Source organism: Salmo salar, chromosome ssa22 (genome assembly GCF_905237065.1).
Source record: "Salmo salar chromosome ssa22, Ssal_v3.1, whole genome shotgun sequence".
Lineage (NCBI taxonomy): Eukaryota > Metazoa > Chordata > Actinopteri > Salmoniformes > Salmonidae > Salmo > Salmo salar.
Window position 1 is genome coordinate 60,706,130 of NC_059463.1, and position 21,293 is coordinate 60,727,422.

The 21,293-nt window shown below is 40.9% G+C and overlaps 1 protein-coding gene across 9 annotated transcripts in view; it reads right to left on the minus strand.

The window, feature by feature from the left end:
* abhd6a (abhydrolase domain containing 6, acylglycerol lipase a) overlaps nt 1–21,293 on the minus strand; it is an 87,390-nt gene that overhangs the window by 52,639 nt on the left and 13,458 nt on the right. For all 9 annotated transcript variants that reach the window (XM_045705425.1, XM_045705429.1, XM_045705427.1 and 6 more), the window contains exon 3: nt 14,902–15,061. In XM_045705425.1, coding sequence (XP_045561381.1) covers nt 14,902–15,061 — 160 coding nt within the window. The remainder of the gene's footprint in view (nt 1–14,901; nt 15,062–21,293) is intronic.

Here is a 21,293-nt window from a genome sequence, read left to right on the forward strand (position 1 = left end):
TCTACTACAGATAAAGATAAACAGTTAACACCCCAACCACACTGTCTATCTACTACAGATAAAGATAAACAGTTAACACCCCAACCACACTGTCTATCTACTACAGATAAAGATAAACAGTTAACACCCAAACCACACTGTCTATCTACTACAGATAAAGATAAACAGTTAATACCCCAACCACACTGTCTATCTACTACAGATAAACAGCACAGTTAACACCCCAACCACACTGTCTATCTACTACAGATAAAGATAAACAGTTAACACCCCAACCACACTGTCTATCTACTACAGATAAAGATAAACAGTTAACACCCCAACCACACTGTCTATCTACTACAGATAAAGATAAACAGCACAGTTAACACCCCAACCACACTGTCTATCTACTACAGATAAAGATAAACAGCACAGTTAACACCCCAACCACACTGTCTATCTACTACAGATAAAGATAAGCACAGTTAACACCCCAACCACACTGTCTATCTACTACAGATAAAGATAAGCACAGTTAACACCCCAACCACACTGTCTATCTACTACAGATAAAGATAAAAGCACAGTTAACACCCCAACCACACTGTCTATCTACTACAGATAAAGATAAACAGTTAATACCCCAACCACACTGTCTATCTACTACAGATAAAGACATACAGCACAGTTAACACCCCAACCACGCTGTCTATCTACTACAGATAAAGATAACACAGTTAACACCCCAACCACACTGTCTATCTACTACAGATAAAGATAAACAGTTAACACCCCAACCACACTGTCTATCTACTACAGATAAAGATAAAGACAGTTAACACCCCAACCACACTGTCTATCTACTACAGATAAAGATAACACAGTTAACACCCCAACCACACTGTCTATCTACTACAGATAAAGATAAACAGTTAACACCCCAACCACACTGTCTATCTACTACAGATAAAGATAAACAGTTAACACCCCAACCACACTGTCTATCTACTACAGATAAAGATAAACAGTTAACACCCCAACCACACTGTCTATCTACTACAGATAAAGATAAACAGTTAACACCCCAACCACACTGTCTATCTACTACAGATAAAGATAAACAGTTAACACCCCAACCACACTGTCTATCTACTACAGATAAAGATAAACAGTTAACACCCCAACCACACTGTCTATCTACTACAGATAAAGATAAACAGTTAACACCCCAACCACACTGTCTATCTACTACAGATAAAGATAAACAGTTAACACCCCAACCACACTGTCTATCTACTACAGATAAAGATAAACAGTTAACACCCCAACCACACTGTCTATCTACTACAGATAAAGATAAACAGTTAACACCCCAACCACACTGTCTATCTACTACAGATAAAGATAAACAGTTAACACCCCAACCACACTGTCTATCTACTACAGATAAAGATAACAGCACAGTTAACACCCCAACCACACTGTCTATCTACTACAGATAAAGATAAGACAGTTAACACCCCAACCACGCTGTCTATCTACTACAGATAAAGATAAAGCACAGTTAACACCCCAACCACACTGTCTATCTACTACAGATAAAGATAAACAGTTAACACCCCAACCACACTGTCTATCTACTACAGATAAAGATAAACAGTTAACACCCCAACCACACTGTCTATCTACTACAGATAAAGATAAACAGACAGTTAACACCCCAACCACACTGTCTATCTACTACAGATAAAGATAAACAGCACAGTTAACACCCCAACCACACTGTCTATCTACTACAGATAAAGATAAACAGTTAACACCCCAACCACACTGTCTATCTACTACAGATAAAGATAAACAGTTAACACCCCAACCACACTGTCTATCTACTACAGATAAAGATAAACAGCACAGTTAACACCCCAACCACACTGTCTATCTACTACAGATAAAGATAAACAGCACAGTTAACACCTAAACCACACTGTCTATCTACTACAGATAAAGATAAACAGTTAACACCCCAACCACACTGTCTATCTACTACAGATAAAGATAAACAGTTAACACCCCAACCACACTGTCTATCTACTACAGATAAAGATAAACAGTTAACACCCCAACCACACTGTCTATCTACTACAGATAAAGATAAACAGCACAGTTAACACCCCAACCACACTGTCTATCTACTACAGATAAAGATAAACAGTTAACACCCCAACCACACTGTCTATCTACTACAGATAAAGATAAACAGTTAACACCCCAACCACACTGTCTATCTACTACAGATAAAGATAAACAGTTAACACCCCAACCACACTGTCTATCTACTACAGATAAAGATAAACAGTTAATACCCCAACCACACTGTCTATCTACTACAGATAAAGACATACAGCACAGTTAACACCCCAACCACGCTGTCTATCTACTACAGATAAAGATAAACAGTTAACACCCCAACCACACTGTCTATCTACTACAGATAAAGATAAACAGTTAACACCCCAACCACACTGTCTATCTACTACAGATAAAGATAAACAGTTAACACCCCAACCACACTGTCTATCTACTACAGATAAAGATAAACAGTTAACACCCCAACCACGCTGTCTATCTACTACAGATAAAGATAAACAGTTAACACCCCAACCACACTGTCTATCTACTACAGATAAAGATAAAGACAGTTAACACCCCAACCACACTGTCTATCTACTACAGATAAAGATAAAGACAGTTAACACCCCAACCACACTGTCTATCTACTACAGATAAAGATAAAGCACAGTTAACACCCCAACCACACTGTCTATCTACTACAGATAAAGATAAACAGTTAATACCCCAACCACACTGTCTATCTACTACAGATAAAGATAAACACACAGTTAACACCCCAACCACACTGTCTATCTACTACAGATAAAGATAAACAGTTAACACCCCAACCACACTGTCTATCTACTACAGATAAAGATAAGCACAGTTAACACCCCAACCACACTGTCTATCTACTACAGATAAAGATAAACAGTTAACACCCCAACCACACTGTCTATCTACTACAGATAAAGATAAACAGTTAACACCCCAACCACACTGTCTATCTACTACAGATAAAGATAAACAGTTAACACCCCAACCACACTGTCTATCTACTACAGATAAAGATAAGACAGTTAACACCCCAACCACACTGTCTATCTACTACAGATAAAGATAAACAGTTAACACCCCAACCACACTGTCTATCTACTACAGATAAAGATAAACAGTTAACACCCCAACCACACTGTCTATCTACTACAGATAAAGATAAACAGTTAACACCCCAACCACACTGTCTATCTACTACAGATAAAGATAAACAGTTAACACCCCAACCACACTGTCTATCTACTACAGATAAAGATAAACAGTTAACACCCCAACCACACTGTCTATCTACTACAGATAAAGATAAACAGCACAGTTAACACCCCAACCACACTGTCTATCTACTACAGATAAAGACAAACAGTTAACACCCCAACCACACTGTCTATCTACTACAGATAAAGATAAACAGTTAACACCCCAACCACACTGTCTATCTACTACAGATAAAGATAAACAGCACAGTTAACACCCCAACCACACTGTCTATCTACTACAGATAAAGACATACAGCACAGTTAACACCTAAACCACACTGTCTATCTACTACAGATAAAGATAAACAGTTAACACCCCAACCACACTGTCTATCTACTACAGATAAAGATAAACAGTTAACACCCCAACCACACTGTCTATCTACTACAGATAAAGATAAACAGTTAACACCCCAACCACACTGTCTATCTACTACAGATAAAGATAAACAGCACAGTTAACACCCCAACCACACTGTCTATCTACTACAGATAAAGATAACACAGTTAACACCCCAACCACACTGTCTATCTACTACAGATAAAGATAAGACAGTTAACACCCCAACCACACTGTCTATCTACTACAGATAAAGATAACAGCACAGTTAACACCCCAACCACACTGTCTATCTACTACAGATAAAGATAAACAGTTAACACCCCAACCACACTGTCTATCTACTACAGATAAAGATAAGCACAGTTAACACCCCAACCACACTGTCTATCTACTACAGATAAAGATAAACAGTTAACACCCCAACCACACTGTCTATCTACTACAGATAAAGATAAACAGTTAACACCCCAACCACACTGTCTATCTACTACAGATAAAGATAAACAGTTAACACCCCAACCACACTGTCTATCTACTACAGATAAAGATAAACAGTTAACACCCCAACCACACTGTCTATCTACTACAGATAAAGATAAACAGCACAGTTAACACCCCAACCACACTGTCTATCTACTACAGATAAAGATAAACAGCACAGTTAACACCCCAACCACACTGTCTATCTACTACAGATAAAGATAAACAGTTAACACCCCAACCACACTGTCTATCTACTACAGATAAAGATAAACAGCACAGTTAACACCCCAACCACACTGTCTATCTACTACAGATAAAGATAAACAGTTAACACCCCAACCACACTGTCTATCTAGTACAATAAAGATAAACAGCACAGTTAACACCCCAACCACACTGTCTATCTACTACAGATAAAGATAAACAGCACAGTTAACACCCCAACCACACTGTCTATCTACTACAGATAAAGATAAACAGTTAACACCCCAACCACACTGTCTATCTACTACAGATAAAGATAAACAGTTAACACCCCAACCACACTGTCTATCTACTACAGATAAAGATAAACAGTTAACACCCCAACCACACTGTCTATCTACTACAGATAAAGATAAACAGTTAACACCCCAACCACACTGTCTATCTACTACAGATAAAGATAAACAGTTAACACCCCAACCACACTGTCTATCTACTACAGATAAAGATAAACAGTTAACACCCCAACCACACTGTCTATCTACTACAGATAAAGATAAACAGTTAACACCCCAACCACACTGTCTATCTACTACAGATAAAGATAAACAGTTAACACCCCAACCACACTGTCTATCTACTACAGATAAAGATAAACAGTTAACACCCCCAACCACACTGTCTATCTACTACAGATAAAGATAAACAGTTAACACCCCAACCACGCTGTCTATCTACTACAGATAAAGATAAACAGTTAACACCCCAACCACACTGTCTATCTACTACAGATAAAGATAAACAGCACAGTTAACACCCCAACCACACTGTCTATCTACTACAGATAAAGATAAACAGTTAACACCCCAACCACACTGTCTATCTACTACAGATAAAGATAAACAGCACAGTTAACACCCCAACCACACTGTCTATCTACTACAGATAAAATACAGCACAGTTAACACCCCAACCACACTGTCTATCTACTACAGATAAAGATAAACAGTTAACACCCCAACCACACTGTCTATCTACTACAGATAAAGATAAACAGTTAACACCCCAACCACACTGTCTATCTACTACAGATAAAGATAAAAGCACAGTTAACACCCCAACCACACTGTCTATCTACTACAGATAAAGATAAACAGTTAACACCCCAACCACACTGTCTATCTACTACAGATAAAGATAAACAGCACAGTTAACACCCCAACCACACTGTCTATCTACTACAGATAAACAGTTAACACCCCAACCACACTGTCTATCTACTACAGATAAAGATAAACAGTTAACACCCCAACCACACTGTCTATCTACTACAGATAAAGATAAACAGTTAACACCCCAACCACACTGTCTATCTACTACAGATAAAGATAAACAGCACAGTTAACACCCCAACCACACTGTCTATCTACTACAGATAAAGATAAACAGCACAGTTAACACCCCAACCACACTGTCTATCTACTACAGATAAAGATAAACAGTTAATACCCCAACCACACTGTCTATCTACTACAGATAAAGATAAACAGTTAACACCCCAACCACACTGTCTATCTACTACAGATAAAGATAAACAGTTAACACCCCAACCACACTGTCTATCTACTACAGATAAAGATAAAGAGTTAACACCCCAACCACACTGTCTATCTACTACAGATAAAGATAAACAGCACAGTTAACACCCCAACCACACTGTCTATCTACTACAGATAAAGACATACAGCACAGTTAACACCCCAACCACACTGTCTATCTACTACAGATAAAGATAAACAGTTAACACCCCAACCACACTGTCTATCTACTACAGATAAAGATAAACAGTTAACACCCCAACCACACTGTCTATCTACTACAGATAAAGATAAACAGCACAGTTAACACCCCAACCACACTGTCTATCTACTACAGATAAAGATAAACAGTTAACACCCCAACCACACTGTCTATCTACTACAGATAAAGATAAACAGCACAGTTAACACCCCAACCACACTGTCTATCTACTACAGATAAAGATAAACAGTTAACACCCCAACCACACTGTCTATCTACTACAGATAAAGATAAACAGTTAACACCCCAACCACACTGTCTATCTACTACAGATAAAGATAAACAGTTAACACCCCAACCACACTGTCTATCTACTACAGATAAAGATAAACAGTTAACACCCCAACCACACTGTCTATCTACTACAGATAAAGATAAACAGTTAACACCCCAACCACACTGTCTATCTACTACAGATAAAGATAAACAGTTAACACCCCAACCACACTGTCTATCTACTACAGATAAAGATAAACAGTTAACACCCCAACCACACTGTCTATCTACTACAGATAAAGATAAACAGTTAACACCCCAACCACACTGTCTATCTACTACAGATAAAGATAAACAGTTAACACCCCAACCACACTGTCTATCTACTACAGATAAAGATAAACAGTTAACACCCCAACCACACTGTCTATCTACTACAGATAAAGATAAACAGTTAACACCCCAACCACACTGTCTATCTACTACAGATAAAGATAAACAGTTAACACCCCAACCACACTGTCTATCTACTACAGATAAAGATAAACAGTTAACACCCCAACCACACTGTCTATCTACTACAGATAAAGATAAACAGTTAACACCCCAACCACACTGTCTATCTACTACAGATAAAGATAAACAGTTAACACCCCAACCACACTGTCTATCTACTACAGATAAAGATAAACAGTTAACACCCCAACCACACTGTCTATCTACTACAGATAAAGATAAACAGCACAGTTAACACCCCAACCACACTGTCTATCTACTACAGATAAGATAAACAGTTAACACCCCAACCACACTGTCTATCTACTACAGATAAAGATAAACAGTTAACACCCCAACCACACTGTCTATCTACTACAGATAAAGATAAACAGCACAGTTAACACCCCAACCACACTGTCTATCTACTACAGATAAAGATAAGACAGTTAACACCCCAACCACACTGTCTATCTACTACAGATAAAGATAAACAGTTAACACCCCAACCACACTGTCTATCTACTACAGATAAAGATAAACAGTTAACACCCCAACCACACTGTCTATCTACTACAGATAAAGATAAACAGTTAACACCCCAACCACACTGTCTATCTACTACAGATAAAGATAAACAGTTAACACCCCAACCACACTGTCTATCTACTACAGATAAAGATAAACAGTTAACACCCCAACCACACTGTCTATCTACTACAGATAAAGATAAACAGTTAACACCCCAACCACACTGTCTATCTACTACAGATAAAGATAAACAGTTAACACCCCAACCACACTGTCTATCTACTACAGATAAAGATAAACAGTTAACACCCCAACCACACTGTCTATCTACTACAGATAAAGATAAACAGTTAACACCCCAACCACACTGTCTATCTACTACAGATAAAGATAAAGCACAGTTAACACCCCAACCACACTGTCTATCTACTACAGATAAAGATAAACAGCACAGTTAACACCCCAACCACACTGTCTATCTACTACAGATAAAGATAAACAGTTAACACCCCAACCACACTGTCTATCTACTACAGATAAAGATAAACAGTTAACACCCCAACCACACTGTCTATCTACTACAGATAAAGATAAACAGTTAACACCCCAACCACACTGTCTATCTACTACAGATAAAGATAAACAGCACAGTTAACACCCCAACCACACTGTCTATCTACTACAGATAAAGATAAACAGTTAACACCCCAACCACACTGTCTATCTACTACAGATAAAGATAAACAGCACAGTTAACACCCCAACCACACTGTCTATCTACTACAGATAAAGATAAACAGTTAACACCCCAACCACACTGTCTATCTACTACAGATAAAGATAACACAGTTAACACCCCAACCACACTGTCTATCTACTACAGATAAAGATAAACAGTTAACACCCCAACCACACTGTCTATCTACTACAGATAAAGATAAACAGACAGTTAACACCCCAACCACACTGTCTATCTACTACAGATAAAGATAAACAGTTAACACCCCAACCACACTGTCTATCTACTACAGATAAAGATAAGCACAGTTAACACCCCAACCACACTGTCTATCTACTACAGATAAAGATAAACAGTTAACACCCCAACCACACTGTCTATCTACTACAGATAAAGATAAACAGCACAGTTAACACCCCAACCACACTGTCTATCTACTACAGATAAAGATAAACAGTTAACACCCCAACCACACTGTCTATCTACTACAGATAAAGATAAACAGTTAACACCCCAACCACACTGTCTATCTACTACAGATAAAGATAAACAGCACAGTTAACACCCCAACCACACTGTCTATCTACTACAGATAAAGATAAACAGCACAGTTAACACCCCAACCACACTGTCTATCTACTACAGATAAAGATAAACAGTTAACACCCCAACCACACTGTCTATCTACTACAGATAAAGATAAACAGTTAATACCCCAACCACACTGTCTATCTACTACAGATAAAGATAAACAGCACAGTTAACACCCCAACCACACTGTCTATCTACTACAGATAAAGATAAACAGTTAACACCCCAACCACACTGTCTATCTACTACAGATAAACAGCACAGTTAACACCCCAACCACACTGTCTATCTACTACAGATAAAGATAAACAGCACAGTTAACACCCCAACCACACTGTCTATCTACTACAGATAAAGATAAACAGTTAACACCCCAACCACACTGTCTATCTACTACAGATAAAGATAAACAGTTAACACCCCAACCACACTGTCTATCTACTACAGATAAAGATAAACAGCACAGTTAACACCCCAACCACACTGTCTATCTACTACAGATAAAGATAAACAGTTAACACCCCAACCACACTGTCTATCTACTACAGATAAAGATAAACAGTTAACACCCCAACCACACTGTCTATCTACTACAGATAAAGATAAACAGCACAGTTAACACCCCAACCACACTGTCTATCTACTACAGATAAAGAATAAGACAGTTAACACCCCAACCACACTGTCTATCTACTACAGATAAAGATAAACAGTTAACACCCCAACCACACTGTCTATCTACTACAGATAAAGATAAACAGCACAGTTAACACCCCAACCACACTGTCTATCTACTACAGATAAAGATAACACAGTTAACACCCCAACCACACTGTCTATCTACTACAGATAAAGATAAACAGTTAACACCCCAACCACACTGTCTATCTACTACAGATAAAGATAAACAGTTAACACCCCAACCACACTGTCTATCTACTACAGATAAAGATAAACAGTTAACACCCCAACCACACTGTCTATCTACTACAGATAAAGATAAACAGTTAACACCCCAACCACACTGTCTATCTACTACAGATAAAGATAACGCACAGTTAACACCCCAACCACACTGTCTATCTACTACAGATAAAGATAAACAGTTAACACCCCAACCACACTGTCTATCTACTACAGATAAAGATAAAGCACAGTTAACACCCCAACCACACTGTCTATCTACTACAGATAAAGATAAACAGTTAACACCCCAACCACACTGTCTATCTACTACAGATAAAGATAAACAGTTAACACCCCAACCACACTGTCTATCTACTACAGATAAAGATAAACAGTTAACACCCCAACCACACTGTCTATCTACTACAGATAAAGATAAACAGCACAGTTAACACCCCAACCACACTGTCTATCTACTACAGATAAAGATAAAGACAGTTAACACCCCAACCACACTGTCTATCTACTACAGATAAAGATAAAAGCACAGTTAACACCCCAACCACACTGTCTATCTACTACAGATAAAGATAAACAGTTAACACCCCAACCACACTGTCTATCTACTACAGATAAAGATAAACAGTTAACACCCCAACCACACTGTCTATCTACTACAGATAAAGATAAACAGTTAACACCCCAACCACACTGTCTATCTACTACAGATAAAGATAAAAGACAGTTAACACCCCAACCACACTGTCTATCTACTACAGATAAAGATAAACAGTTAACACCCCAACCACACTGTCTATCTACTACAGATAAAGATAAACAGTTAACACCCCAACCACACTGTCTATCTACTACAGATAAAGATAAAACAGTTAACACCCCAACCACACTGTCTATCTACTACAGATAAAGATAAACAGTTAGCACCCCAACCACACTGTCTATCTACTACAGATAAAGATAAAAGCACAGTTAACACCCCAACCACACTGTCTATCTACTACAGATAAAGATAAACAGCACAGTTAACACCCCAACCACACTGTCTATCTACTACAGATAAAGATAAACAGTTAACACCCCAACCACACTGTCTATCTACTACAGATAAACAGTTAACACCCCAACCACACTGTCTATCTACTACAGATAAAGATAAACAGCACAGTTAACACCCCAACCACACTGTCTATCTACTACAGATAAAGATAAAACAGTTAACACCCCAACCACACTGTCTATCTACTACAGATAAAGATAAACAGTTAACACCCCAACCACACTGTCTATCTACTACAGATAAAGATAAACAGTTAACACCCCAACCACACTGTCTATCTACTACAGATAAAGATAAACAGTTAACACCCCAACCACACTGTCTATCTACTACAGATAAAGATAAACAGTTAACACCCCAACCACACTGTCTATCTACTACAGATAAAGATAAACAGTTAACACCCCAACCACACTGTCTATCTACTACAGATAAAGATAAACACACAGTTAACGCCCCAACCACACTGTCTATCTACTACAGATAAAGATAAACAGTTAACACCCCAACCACGCTGTCTATCTACTACAGATAAAGATAAACAGTTAACACCCCAACCACACTGTCTATCTACTACGAAGATAAACAGCACAGTTAACACCCCAACCACACTGTCTATCTACTACAGATAAAGATAAACACAGTTAACACCCAAACCACACTGTCTATCTACTACAGATAAAGATAAACAGTTAACACCCCAACCACACTGTCTATCTACTACAGATAAAGATAAACAGTTAACACCCCAACCACACTGTCTATCTACTACAGATAAAGATAAACAGTTAATACCCCAACCACACTGTCTATCTACTACAGATAAAGATAAACAGCACAGTTAACACCCCAACCACACTGTCTATCTACTACAGATAAAGATAAACAGTTAACACCCCAACCACACTGTCTATCTACTACAGATAAAGATAAACAGTTAACACCCCAACCACACTGTCTATCTACTACAGATAAAGATAAACAGTTAACACCCCAACCACACTGTCTATCTACTACAGATAAAGATAAAGCACAGTTAACACCCCAACCACACTGTCTATCTACTACAGATAAAGATAAACAGCACAGTTAACACCCCAACCACACTGTCTATCTACTACAGATAAAGATAAACAGTTAACACAGTTATATTCGAGGTACATCACAGTTAAAAACGACAAACATTCCTCGAGTCTACATATCCTGTCTACTTTATCCATTAATGATCCTTATCCTGTTATTGCACTACTAACAACATTGTATTAGCACGTTACGTTATTTAGTAGGTGCTAACATAGCATTGTTACTGTAGTAATTACATCGTTACAAAAGGTATAAAAGCAATGTAACATGACTGTTCACCAGTGTTGTAGTCGAGTCAATAAACCTTGAGGTCGAGTCCCAAGTCCCCTGTGCTCGAGTCCGAGTCACTATGGCTATGTCCGAGTCCAAGTCAGAGTCACCAATGCTCGAGTCAAGAGTCCCTTTGACTAAAGTCCGAGTCCCAGCGTTCCAGTCATGGGTCCCAGTGCGAGTCCTGGTCCCAGTGCTCCAGTCTGAGTTACTGGGTCTGAGACCTGGTCCCAGTCTGAGTCACTGGATCTGAGTCCTAGTCCCAGTGCTCCAGTCTGAGTCACTGGATCTGAGTCCTAGTCCCAGTGCTCCAGTCTGAGTCACTGGATCTGAGTCCTAGTCCCAGTGCTCCAGTCTGAGTCACTGGGTCTGAGTTCAATATTAAAATGTGCTATTTTCTGTTGGTTTATGCGCAGATTAAAAAAAACAACTTTTGAAAGCAAAATGAATGATGCTAGTCTGCTGCTACATTTACGCTTCTTTTGATTTGTTAGAGGAAATCTGCCTAGCAACAACTAGTGGCGGGCTGGCGGGAAGACTTTCATGCGAGTATTGAAGTTAGGCAAAGATTTTCCTCCTTCCCCAATGGTCATAATTGCCTTCAATATGAAAACAAATAAGTCTCCTTCGTACACAGACTCACACATTTCTATTTTAACGTTCAATAGTTATGTCAAATCAATAATGATGTTTTGAAGGGATGAATGGTCTCTCGATGGACTTGGCTATTGCGCCTGTCAGATTATTAGTTGTAATAATTCTAACATGCTCTCAGCTACTTTCTTTGTGATTGCCCACTGATATGTGTAGTTTAAAAACATATCCAGACTGGTCAGAACCTGGCTGTTGGACTGGTCAGAACCTGGTTATGGACCTGGCTATGGGATGCAGGGGGGAGACTAGTCAGAACCTGGCTGTGGGACTGGTCTGAACCTGGCTGTGGGACTTGTAGGGGGAGACTAGTCAGAACCTGGCTGTGGAGACTGGTCAGAACCTGGCTGTGAGACTGGTCAGAACCTGGCTATGGAACTGGTCAGAACCTGGCTGTGGGACTGGTCTGAACCTGGCTATGGGACCTGGTCTGAACCTGGCTATGGAACTGGTCTGAACCTGGCTATGGGACTGGTCTGAACCTGGCTATGGACCTGGTCAGAACCTGGCTATGGACCTGGTCAGAACCTGGCTATGGGACTGGTCTGAACCTGGCTATGGACCTGGTCTGAACCTGGCTATGGACCTGGTCAGAACCTGGCTATGGACCTGGTCAGAACCTGGCTATGGACCTGGTCTGAACCTGGCTATGGGACTGGTCTGAACCTGGCTATGGGACTGGTCAGAACCTGGCTGTGGGACTGGTCTGAACCTGGCTGTGGGACTGGTCAGAACCTGGCTATGGACCTGGTCTGAACCTGGCTATGGACCTGGTCAGAACCTGGCTGTGGGACTGGTTTAATTACTTGTTACTTTTATTTGTTATTCTTATCCGTATTTTTTTTAAACTGCATTGTTGGTTAGGTGCTCGTAAGTAAGCATTTCAATGTTGTATTCTGCACATGTGACTAATAAAATTTGATTTGATGACCAGCTGATCAAATCAAATGTTATTTGTCACGTGGGCGGACGATGTGGGGCGGATGATGTGGGGCGGATGATGTGGGGCGGATGATGTGGGGCGGATGATGTGGGGCTGATGATGTGGGGCTGATGATGTGGGGCGGATGATGTGGGGCGGATGATGTGGGGCGGATGATGTGGGGCTGATGATGTGGGGCGGATGATGTGGGGCTGATGATGTGGGGCGGATGATGTGGGGCTGATGATGTGGGGCTGATGATGTGGGGCTGATGATGTGGGGCGGATGATGTGGGGCGGATGATGTGGCTGCATGTGCCGTTGTGGCGTGTCCTTCCCACTGCTAGCAACAGAACACAACCCTTGCTGCTCAGCACACCCAATATTCTGCTTATCATAGTGACCAATCCAGTCCAAAAACAAGTCACGAGAAGGCCAGTCCGAGTCACCAATTGTCGAGCAGGCAAGTCATGAAAATCGGGACTCGAGTTCGAATCCTGGACACAAGTACTACAACACTGCTGTTTACTATGTTCACTGTATAGTCTGATGTACTATGATACTGTTTACTATGATACTGTTTACTATGTTCACTGTATAGTCTGATGTACTATGATACTGTTTACTATGATACTGTTTACTATGTTCACTGTATGGTCTGATGTACTATGATACTGTTTACTATGTTCACTGTATGGTCTGATGTACTATGTTCACTGTTTACTATGTTCACTGTATGGTCTGATGTACTATGATACTGTTTACTATGTTCACTGTATGGTCTGATGTACTATGATACTGTTTACTATGTTCACTGTATGGTCTGATGTACTATGATACTGTTTACTATGTTCACTGTATGGTCTGATGTACTATGATACTGTTTACTATGTTCACTGTATGGTCTGATGTACTATGATACTGTTTACTATGTTCACTGTATGGTCTGATGTACGATGATCACTGTATGGTCTGATTTCAGGTAGACATTATCTGTGATATTTATCAGACACTCAAAGCAACTTAAAGTGAGTGTATTTTTAGTAAATGTGATTCCTGCAAAATGTGTGCAAGGTTGTCCTATGGTTGTCCTATGGCTGTCCTATGGCTGTCCATACTGTACCTTAGCCACAGGCAGCCACATGTCCTTGTTAGCAGAAAAGCCGTGGAGCATGAGAATAGAGGGGCGGCCTGGACCAGGCTTCCCTCTGTGGGAGTAACAGAACCGGTAACCTCTGTTCTCAGAGTAGACAACCTGCAGGCCCAGCCGGCGACGCCAGTACCTGATACGGGGAGACAGTCATGGGTCAGTTAGCTAGTTAGGAGAAAGATAGAACATAGAGTCAGTTAATGACAAATAGAAAGACAGTAACAGTAAAAACAACAGTATGTGCAGTGGGGAACCCCCCCAATGGACATAAAGGGCTTGTCGAGTAACCCCCCCAACAATGGACATAAAGGGCTTGTCGAGTAACCCCCCCCCAAACAATGGACTATTCCCCCCCCAATGGACATAAAGGGCTTGTCGAGTATTCCCCCCCAACAATGGACATAAAGGGCTTGTCAAGTATTCCCCCCCAACAATGGACATAAAGGGCTTGTCGAGTATCCCCCCCCCATGGACATAAAGGGCTTGTCGAGTAACCCCCCCAATGGACATAAAGGGCTTGTCGAGTAACCCCCCCAATGGACATAAAGGGCTTGTCGAGTAACCCCCCCCCATGGACATAAAGGGCTTGTCAAGTATTCCCCCCCCCATGGACATAAAGGGCTTGTCGATTATCCCCCCCATGGACATAAAGGGCTTGTCGATTATCTCCCCCCCCATGGACATAAAGGGCTTGTCGAGTAACCCCCCCATGGACATAAAGGGCTTGTCGATTATCTCCCCCAAGGACATAAATCACACAGATTCAGCAGTGTTTATTATAGGAGTCCACGACAGGGATTTTCCCAGTGTATTTTAGCAACAGTGGGTAGCTTCCTTCGTTAGCAAGAAGCGCGAGTCATCAAGAAGATGGTTGAATATGGCGCTGTTCAGCGTGAAAACCTTCTAGGATCGATTTCAGCAGTTGACAAAAGAAGAAAAGGTCTGTTTTCTGTCTGTTATCCCCAACGAAAGACATTGCCTTTATTGAAAGACTTGGCTGCCCCAGCTAAACTTGACTGATCTGAAGGAATTGCTTACAAGTGTACAAGAGATTTCTTTATAGGCAGAGAGATTTACTTTTCGTAACCGTAAGCAGCTTGTTGGTGAAACGCTTTATGAGTACATTGCTGCCAATGGAAGAACAGCGAGGGACGCGAGGAAAGCAACCCCACTGCGCAACGATGACGAGGAGAGAGACTATAAGTGTTGTTTCTGCACTGAAAGAAGAAGGGCTCTGCTGAAAAGCACGAGTCAGCAGCTCAGTGAGAGGTCTACACACCAGACATCACACTCGAAGAGTGGACAAGAAGTGAACTTGATTGACAAAGGAGAAGAAGAGTGCCTCGGCGCTGTGTCTTGGCTGTGGACAGCAGCAGAGGACAAAACTGAATTAGGGCCTCTTCAATGTGAAAGCTGACAGAGTATGTGAAACCATCATGCAACGGTCCAGGGTAATGGAGTGAAACCATCATGCAACGGTCCAGGGTAATGGAGTGAAACCATCATGCAACGGTCCAGGGTAATGGAGTGAAACCATCATGCAACGGTCCAGGGTAATGGAGTGAAACCATCATGCAACGGTCCAGGGTAATGGAGTGAAACCATCATGCAACGGTCCAGGGTAATGGAGTGAAACCATCATGTAACGGTCCAGGGTAATGTAGTGAAACCATCATGTAACGGTCCAGGGTAATGTAGTGAAACCATCATGCAACGGTCCAGGGTAATGGAGTGAAACCATCATGTTACGGTCCAGGGTAATGGAGTGAAACCATCATGTAACGGTCCAGGGTAATGGAGTGAAACCATCATGTAACGGTCCAGGGTAATGTAGTGAAACCATCATGTAACGGTCCAGGGTAATGTAGTGAAACCATCATGTAACGGTCCAGGGTAATGTAGTGAAACCATCATGCAACGGTCCAGGGTAATGGAGTGAAACCATCATGTAACGGTCCAGGGTAATGTAGTGAAACCATCATGTAACGGTCCAGGGTAATGTAGTGAAACCATCATGTAACGGTCCAGGGTAATGTAGTGAAACCATCATGTAACGGTCCAGGGTAATGGAGTGAAACCATCATGTAACAGTCCAGGGTAATGGAGTGAAACCATCATGTAACGGTCCAGGGTAATGTAGTGAAACCATCGTGTAACGGTCCAGGGTAATGTAGTGAAACCATCATGTAACGGTCCAGGGTAATGTAGTGAAACCATCATGTAACGGTCCAGGGTAATGGAGTGAAACCATCATGTAACGGTCCAGGGTAATGGAGTGAAACCATCATGTAACGGTCCAGGGTAATGTAGTGAAACCATCATGTAACGGTCCAGGGTAATGTAGTGAAACCACCATGTAACGGTCCAGGGTAATGAGTGAAACCATCATGTTATGGTCCAGGGTAATGGAGTGAAACCATCATGTAACGGTCCAGGGTAATGGAGTGAAACCATCATGTAACGGTCCAGGGTAATGTAGTGAAACCATCATGTAACGGTCCAGGGTAATGTAGTGAAACCATCATGTAACGGTCCAGGGTAATGTAGTGAAACCATCATGTAACGGTCCAGGGTAATGTAGTGAAACCATCATGTTATGGTCCAGGGTAATGGAGTGAAACCATCATGTAATGGTCCAGGGTAATGGAGTGAAACCATCATGTTACGGTCCAGGGTAATGTAGTGAAACCATCATGTAACGGTCCAGGGTAATGTAGTGAAACCATCATGTAACGGTCCAGGGTAATGGAGTGAAACCATCATGTAACGGTCCAGGGTAATGTAGTGAAACCATCATGTTATGGTCCAGGGTAATGGAGTGAAACCATCATGTAACGGTCCAGGGTAATGGAGTGAAACCATCATGTTATGGTCCAGGGTAATGGAGTGAAACCATCATGTTATGGTCCAGGGTAATGGAGTGAAACCATCATGTTATGGTCCAGGGTAATGTAGTGAAACCATCATGTAACGGTCCAGGGTAATGGAGTGAAACCATCATGTTATGGTCCAGGGTAATGGAGTGAAACCACCATGTAACGGTCCAGGGTAATGGAGTGAAACCATAAGATTAAATCTGATCATATGTGATCTACTTAAAGCTACTCTGACTTCGAAAGGCTTTGCAGATTAAACATTGGCAATAAATAGTCCCCAGCCCTCCAAACCCTTCTCTCTCTCTCTCTCTGTCTCTCTCTTTCCTTACAGAGGACGACACAACAGAAAGAGAGTGGAGTTTGACCTCTAAACTGCTGCAATATGAAAATAGCTCTGGTGATTCCACTTCCCCCGGGATAGACTGACTTAAGGAAAATGTGTGTGTGTGTGTGTGTGTGTGTGTGTGTGTGTGTACAATGTTCATCTAAGATCGTACTATTGACCTTGGATGAGTGATTCAACACAACACTCCCAGCCAGAGCCAAGTCCCCAAAGCAGCCTTAGTGACAGGATCATGACGGACAGGACAGCTAGTGGGGCCTCTCTGTTCTATCTAGTCAGTCCACAGAAGGTAATTCTACTGAACAGATGCCCTAACTTAATTTGACCCATTTTTTAAAAAACAGGAAAAGAATCCCGCAGCAACAGGAAATGTGAATTATAATGAATGGACATTTTTGTTGGAGTTGTTTAGATTTTTTTCGTTAGGTCAAATCAAGTCAGAAATGTATAAGTGGAAATTACAAACTTTATGATTATAATTTTTTTTATTGAACCTTTATTTAACTAGGCAAGTCAGTTAAGAACAAATTCTTATTTACAATGACGGCCTACCGGGGAACAGTGGGTTAACTGTCTTGTTCAGGGGGCAGAACGACAGCTCGGGGATTCGATCCAGCAACCTTTCGGGTTACTGGCCCAAAGCACTAGGCTACCTGCCACCTTTTAAAACCTCGAACACAGTACAATCTTGCATTTCTACGACAACAGGGAGGATCAAATTAAGATATGGCATCTGTACTCCTTTGTATTGCCTTCAGATAATACTGTGTTGCTCCCTGCTCTGGGTGGCCTTTTACTCCACTAGATTAGAAATAAGGCAAAAGGTAATGGTTGAGTATTGTCAAGGGTAGAAATAGGAAACAAATCACTATGGAAACTCCCCAAATTCTATGTAACAAACACATCGAAATTCCACCCATGTCAATATAATGACTTCACTTTGGGAAATCTGTCTCCCCACCCCAATTCCACCCCCTGGGTACAGTGCTATAACAACGACTAAAATAGGAAGAATAGACAAAACGGTCGTTGTGGTACAGAAACAGAATGTTAGGGATGGATCTAAATTTACATAATGGGTAGCTGGAAAATGTGGGGAGGGTCATACGCTTTTAACATTTCAGTCAAGGGGACGGTTTAGTATTTCGTTAATCTAGTCCAAGGGGACCCTTGTGGCTCAGTTGGTAGAGCATGGTGTTTGCAACGCCAGGGTTGTGGGTTCGATTCCCACGGGGGACCAGTACGGGGGGGGAAAAAAACTAAAAAAAATAATAATGAATTGAAATGTATGCATTCACTACTGTAAGTCGCTCTGGATAAGAGTGTCTGCTAAATGACTAAAATGTAAATGTAATGGGGAGGGTTATGTCATTTGTAATTGATGAAATGTAAATATTTCTCAGTGTTTTAGAATGAGTTGCTTATTAGTCTATATATCCCCGATGCCACCCCTCATCTGATTCTCCGCTGGGCGAGCAATATCAAGTACGCCTATAGGATATTTAGTGTAGTCTTAAATCAAATAATCTATAGGCTATGAAGTACACGCTGGGAGAAGCACAGAGCACAGTTATATTTTAAGATAGCTGCTGGGACCAGTACGGAGAATTTTTTTTAATGAAATGTATGCATTCACTACTGTAAGTCGCTCTGGATAAGAGCGTCTGCTAAATGACTAAAATGTAAAATGTGTAAATAAAACCAGGCTGCATTAGGGGCTGTGGCGGTCACGAAATTACGTCAGCCAGTGATCGTAATGAAAATAACTGTCGGTCTCACGGAAATTGACCGTTAATTAACATAAACACATTCAGCATCTCCTGGCTTCCACACACAGCCTACAAGCCACTGATGCTGACCTTTGGAACATCTATATTCTAATAAATCCATGAAATACATGCCTACACCTTCACAATAAATCCATTGTTTATTTTAGACAGGTCTAAAGACAACATGATATGAAGAAAATGTAGTCTATTTCAGAAGAACAGAACAACATACTCTGAGTTGTCCTGATGTTAGGTCCTGATCTGGCTGTGCCAAATGGCTGTGGGCTACGCTGGTTCATTTAGCAGACTAGATTAGCTTAGAATTCCGTGGCATTATTTTATAGCATGAGGAATACAATTGAACAAACCTGAATAAAATATAAATATTTTCTCCAAACGATTTGAGGGAGTGCTCACATGTTGCTGTTCTGTGTTGAGTGGTTAACAAAGAAATAGGTCCTCCTATATGCTTAATTTAGAGTTATTAATGTAACTTTAGTTGTTCTACAAACGTTGGGCTATATGTTTTGATTAATACATTGTAAGGCTGCATGATGAGACTAATGATGATTTGAAAAAAAGTCGCTTGAAAAGGCATGAGCTCTGCTTTGTTTTTTTTGCGCAGGCTGTACACACTTCATCAGTCTCTCATTCACAATTTGACAAGTACTTGATAAAGCCTCGAATTTCACGGCAGCATCCCCTTTGTGGCCGTAATGCACCCTAAAAAAAATCCGTTCTTCACATTACAAGCGCAGCAATGCACACATGGCAGCAGGCTATAAGCGCAAATGTTCCATTAGCAAAAACACCATTATCAAAAGTAAACGCAAATGTGATTATGTGTAACCGATGTGAAATGGCTAGCTAGTTAGTAGTGGTGCGCACTAATAGCGTTTCAATCGGGTGACGTCACTCGCTCTGAGACCTGAAGTAGTTGTTCCCCTTGCTCTGCAAGGGCCGCGGCTTTTGTGGCGCGATGGATAACGATGCTTCGTGGGTGTCAGTTGTTGATGTGTGCAGAGGGTCCCTGGTTCAAGCCCAGGTTGGGGCGAGAAGAGGGACGGAAGCTATACTGTTACATATGCATGTAATACTTTTATTATAAAGGGGCATTTTTATGGTGAAAATTATCTTCCCCAAACTTGAAACTCACGCTCTGCTTATGTATCCCAGTTAGGCTCTAAACCCCTTGTAAAGTGGATTAATGTGCTTAATTTTAATAAGTTATTTGGCCACTTTAGTTGTGATACAAACTTCATCAAAACATATAGGATTATGGGCTACGCTACATGAGGTGTGCAACTATGATTCAAAAAAGTCACACCTGTGAATGATGCTGGGCATCATTTACAAGTGATAGTATATAATTCACAA